This window comes from Brassica oleracea, chromosome C2 (assembly GCF_000695525.1).
Source record: "Brassica oleracea var. oleracea cultivar TO1000 chromosome C2, BOL, whole genome shotgun sequence".
In the NCBI taxonomy this organism is placed as follows: Eukaryota; Viridiplantae; Streptophyta; class Magnoliopsida; order Brassicales; family Brassicaceae; genus Brassica; species Brassica oleracea.
This window is the reverse complement of record NC_027749.1, coordinates 8,550,574-8,556,205: the sequence shown is the minus strand read 5'-3', so window position 1 is coordinate 8,556,205 and position 5,632 is coordinate 8,550,574. Positions and strand designations below refer to the sequence as shown.

Here is a 5,632-nt window from a genome sequence, read left to right as displayed (position 1 = left end):
TTTTTAATTATATTTTTAAATTCTGTAAAATAATAAAAACGAAGTAAATTCGTAGCTAATGTACGACCTATTTACGTGGAAACCTTACGAGGAAATGACGAGAAATAGTAAACGAGTATTTTACGAGAAAACATTTACGAGGAAATAACGAGGAAAAATAAACGAGTATTTTACGAGGAAATCCTTTCGTGGTCGTTACGTGTATTTTGCGAGGAAACACTTTCAAGGTATTTACGTGTAGTTTACGAGGAACTCGTTTCGAGGTATTTATGAGGAAACTCGTTTCGAGGTATTTACGAGGAAATATAGCGACCTCCTTACGTGGAATATTGACGTGGTCTTTACGACGAAATGATCTACTTCGTCTTTACGACGAAATATATTTTTCGCTAAGTTACGACGAATTAGCGAGGAAATATGTGTTACGACAGATGAGTAACGAGCAAACGTGGTTCCTCGCTAATTCGTCGTAATTCCTCTTTTACGACGAACTCACGAGGAAAACCGCCCTTGTTAAGATTATGTTTTCTTGTAGTGGTAGTAGATGCATAGAGCTGAGTATGTTATATGTTAAATTTCGATATGTTATGTATCGATTCAATCTAAAAATGTTATATTTATAAAGTTTTTGAATTAAAAAAGATAGAAAAATAATCTCGATGAAAAATAGAAAATCATATCTACTATTTTGGAAAATTTTAGTATCTACTCTGATCTGTATATAAATATGTAATGTAATTATGTTATTAACATCTTATGATATATATATTTGGTCAATTTGTTTCATAATGTATTCTGCTGATTGGGGGAATATTCACGTTTTAGAACAAATCAACTACACAGTTGCATTTAAATTTTAAAGTTTATTGCTTTGAATAATTCTTATAGAGCCGAAGTGAGAGAAGATGGGAAAGTAAATGAAAACTGCATACCCACAAATTTCTATTCAGCAATCTATTGGATTGTGCTTATGAATATTTAAACAGTTAACGAAGAAGAAACACATACAGATTATAAAAATAAACACAGCTCAGTTACAAAAAAAATAATGATAAACACAGTTTGCTGAAATAATTGGTGAAATATAAGAATTATTCGGCCTGATGGTCTTTTATAGCACGAAATCTAATTGGGCCTGCGACAGTTTCTGCGGATCTGACCATGGGATCCAGTAAGGGGCTTAATATCGCCCATCTTAACCATAGCCCTTACGAAGTCACGGTAGAAGGTGTTCCGACTGCGGCTGTACGTTCCGACCAAGGAGTCGGTGGAACCGCCGTTGAAAAGGACCTGGTCTGATGTCAGGAGTCCCTTTTTATCGAGAAGCTGATTATAGTAGCTATGGTCAAATCTTGTGGGAGAGCCGATGTCGAGAGGGGCTTTCTTGTTGTCGCCAGAGCCAGAAGTAGCAGGACAGTGCTTACGTCTAGATAAGGCGAAAGAGAGGTCGATATTGCTTTCATTGTAGATACGGTTCCTGAAAGTGAGACAGTTGGCTTGTCCAATGGTGTGAGCACCAGATAGAGCGACCATGTCACGTACGGACAAGCCTTGGGCTTTGAATCGGTTGATGAGGGTTTTAAGTGTACTGAATGGAGAAGGAATGACGCCAGAATTGGCAGCTGTGAAGCCTGCCTTCTTGGAGTCTCGTCTTCCAAGCTTCACGCTCCATCTAGGCCCACCTAACTACGTAATCAAACAAGAGGTGTAAACATTAAGTTGATGAGAATTAATGTTTTTTTAAAATTAAATAAGGTTTGGGCTAATGTTCGAAACGGATCGTTATTATATTTAAACCAAAATAGTATGCAGAAATGTTATTACGAGAAACAATTCTATCCGACCATGATTTACATAAGAAAATATTACGTCTAGTTCTAACCTCCTTTGATATATAGTGAACTAGGTGTCTTTTTGCACCATGTGTAGTAAAAAAATTTAAAATTTAAAATATTTTTTAACAGATAAATATAAATTATATTTTAAAATAAAATTTTATTAATATTGTAAATTTTCTTTTTCGTATCAATATTTTAATATCAATTTAATTTAATTAAACATAAAAATTATATTTAAGAATATGCATGTATATATTTGAAATTATAATCTTAGATATATTTTTCTATCTATTCATTTTAATTAAATATATTAAATAAATTTGTAAAAGCTACATTATTACCAAAAATTAAAATTAAACAATATTTATAAAATTTGTAGATATATAAGAAAATAATGATTTTACGATTAAATTTTTATAATTTTCTAAAAAAAAATTGTATACATTTTTAAAAAATTTAGTAATAAAATTGTATAATTTAAAAATATATAATTAAATTATATTTCGAAATTTATAATGCCATATTTGAATATATTTATTTTAATGATGATTTATGAGTTATTCCCATATTCTAAAAAAAATTCCAAAAATATAAATTGACATTAAATGTAATATATGAGTTATTACCATATTTTAAAAAGTTTACCAAAAATATAAATTAACATTAAATGCAATTGTCCATGTCATATTAACCTATAAGACATGTCATCAATTTCAGTAGTCATGTCATATTTGTTTTGTGAAATTGATTATAAAAAGGACATGTGACAAAATCACTTCGCAAATATAGTCAAGGGTATCATACACTACATTTGTATGGGGAATTTTTTTTATGAATTGTTTAATTTTAATTATTGTAAACCTTTGACCCAAAAAAATTATTGTAAAACTAAGTTCTCCTTGTCCATTAACATAAATATTACTGTTTAGCCACCTTAGTGTATTCACAAAATTTTCACTGAACGATCAGTAAGTACATATATATATATGTGACAAAGTAAATGCATGCAGATGTGCTAACCAGGAGGACGGAGTCACGAGCACTGATGGCGACAATGTCTGCACATGAGACGACGCCTGGGCAGAGTTTCTCAACCCTCGACTTGATTTTGTCTATCACTTCGAATCCTCTGACAGAGTTATTGTTGGGTCCTGCAGTTTTCTCCCCCCTAAAAGAGGATGTATCGTCCAACAATATGGATCCGTCACAGCCCTATAAAACCATAATATAACCAACATTTCCTTAGCATTTTGTAAGTTGACATTGTTGGAGTAATTCATGGAAAGATGGTAAGCATAAAGCACTTTTTTCCTTTTTCATTACTCAAAAAGAAGAGGAGACGTACATTGATGAAACAATCATGGAAGAACAAACGGAGGAGAGAAGCAGCCATGCGGCGCTCTTTGGCCACCGCCCGTTGCATCACCCCTCTCACGGCAGGGAATAGTGAAGGACAGCTCTCAGCGTAGAAGTCACTGCTCAGCTGAGCATGGGTTTGTGTCCCCATTATCATCAGAATCATCATAAACAACCCCTTTAGCATACTAATGATCTGCTTATTGTGGTACTCCATTCTCTATTTGCGTTCTATTTTTCTTTGTTTTAGAAGATGTGGGTCAAGAAAGCATGCAAGAGACTGGGGCATGATTATCCACAGAAACTCATTAGTGTTTCTTAAGGATTATTTAAATATATAAATGTACTTAAGTGGAGTTAAGAAACTCTGTTAAGAAACTGTTCGATTTTGTGCTTCCAATGGTAGTTTCTTAATTAAGAGTTTTAAAAAAAAAATTACAAATTTTTTTTTAAAGATAAAATTTATTTATTAAATAAAACAAATTAAAAGATAAAATTTTCAACATAGATTTTAAAATAAAAACATAAAAACAAATATTAGCAAAATAAACGATATTTGAGCTCAGTTGTCGTTTTCATCACGTCCAAATTTACGTTATACATGTTCAACCAAATCAGCTTTCACTTGTTGATGCATTTGTCTATCACGAATTCTAGTTTGAACACCCATCATATTGGCGATATTTGTAGGGATATCTGTAAAATACGTGAGATCCACATGTGAACTTCCGTTATCCTCGGTTTGTTGGAACTCTGAAATATCAAATTGAGTGTAACAAAAAACAAAGAAAAAAAAAGAAACAAAGAAAGAAAAGATAGAGAGGAAGAAAAAAAAACCCACCTTTCCTCGTTTAGTTGCTGACACGTGTCCCCAGAAACTCTTTTGTAATCGGTCACAAAAGACCCATATTAAGGATCGGTTACAAACTTTTTAATTAGTTATGATTTAATTAAATGGCTCGTTATTTTTAAAAACCCAGTGGAGAAACCTCGATAATGGTGGCCTTATAGAGATTACTTACTTACACCTAGGTGTTGTTTATTTACGGAGAAAAGTTTCTTCTCAAATATTTTACTCCTTTCATTTTCTAATCATCAAAAATAGATCTGTAATCTACTTGGTCCTTTTTTTCTTAAAAAAAAAAAATCTACTTGGTCCTTTACGCCACCATCTACCAACTCCTTGCTTTCCTTTCCATTTTTTCACCACATTCTCCGTTATCTTTCTTTTACCAATCATATACTCTCTATTAGCTGGATAGGTTTATTATGGGCGGACGCTATAGGTAAAAACACATTTTAATTTGAGGATATTTAAATTTATTTTAAATATTACTAGCCGCCATATCAACATCATGGTTAAATTGAATTGTTTTTATAAACCTTTCATCGAAAATAAAATGACACATGTAATATTTTTTTTTCGAACTTTACGACACATGCAATACGAGACATATTAGATTCAATCTAATTAATCACTACTAACAATTTTTTTTTTTGATCAATCACTACTAACAATTATGAATCGAAATCTCATTAATCTTCCCATGATATTAGAACCAGAACGGATAAGCTCGTTCGAGATCCAACAAACCCAATTAAACATATTAAATTTAATGGGATTTCAAATTACAGAGTAATCTAATCCATGTATATTAATCATTTTTTAAACTGTATATTAATCATGTTAAAATTTGAGAGAAGTTTTGTGAGAATGTGTTAGTATATTTCTTATTCCTTACACCAATACAAGGTGGAGTCAAATGGAGAATTGATTACAAAGATACTCTACATAATGACATGGTCAAACTCATAAAGACTAAGGTTAAATGGGTCTTCCATGTGGTTGGATGTAAACCTCCAATGGACTCTAGTCTTGAACTTGTATGGTCTAGGTTATGGACCATCCACTTCATGATTTATAACACTCCCCCTTGATCGACACATCCGGTCAAGGTTCATTCATGCTTTGGATGTTGCCTCATTAAAACCTCTCCCGGAAAATCCAAAACCCAATGTGGTAAAAGAGAAACTAGAGAAAGGAAAAAGAGTACAAGACACATTACTCCCCCTGATTTGGACATCACTGAAGGTCCTTGAGTCTTCGCATGCCAATCTGCTGCGTGAGCTTCCTGAATGTGCTGGTGGGCAATGACTTGGTGAAGAGGTCGGCTGAGTTCTCACTAGACCGGATCTGAAGGACGTTGACCTCTCCAGCTTTCTGCAACTCATGAATAAAGAAGAACTTGGGTAGAATATGTTTGGTTCGGTCACCTTTGATATACCCGTCTTTGAGTTGAGTAATGCAAACAACATTATCTTCATATATGATGGTCAGATCATTGTCCTTGACCATTCCACTATCTGATCGGATGTGTTGGGTCATAGACCTCAACCATACACACTCACGACTTGCCTCATGCATGGCAAGAATTTCT

The 5,632-nt window shown here is 33.1% G+C and overlaps 1 protein-coding gene across 1 annotated transcript; it reads right to left on the bottom strand.

Annotated features, from left to right (window-relative positions):
- Window positions 1-1,080: 1,080 nt before the first annotated feature.
- LOC106325761 (peroxidase 67-like) lies at window positions 1,081-3,434 on the bottom strand. The gene is made up of 3 exons (XM_013763812.1): window positions 3,184-3,434; window positions 2,859-3,050; window positions 1,081-1,686 (listed from the first exon to the last, which is right to left on the bottom strand). Exons 1-3 carry the CDS (start codon window positions 3,409-3,411, stop codon window positions 1,126-1,128), a joined length of 981 nt encoding a protein of 326 aa, XP_013619266.1. The 5' UTR covers window positions 3,412-3,434; the 3' UTR covers window positions 1,081-1,125.
- Between the last annotated feature and the right edge of the window lie 2,198 nt (window positions 3,435-5,632).

Bases quoted from the DNA above. Each gene is read 5' to 3' on its own strand.
- LOC106325761 (XM_013763812.1), bottom strand. From the start codon at position 3,411: ATGGAGTACCACAATAAGCAGATCATTAGTATGCTAAAGGGGTTGTTT. The intron at 3,051-3,183 runs GTACGTCTCCTC...ATGGTTTTATAG, and splicing joins TCCATGATTGTTTCATCAAT to GGCTGTGACGGATCCATATT. The intron at 1,687-2,858 runs GTTAGCACATCT...TTGATTACGTAG, and splicing joins CTCGTGACTCCGTCCTCCTG to TTAGGTGGGCCTAGATGGAG.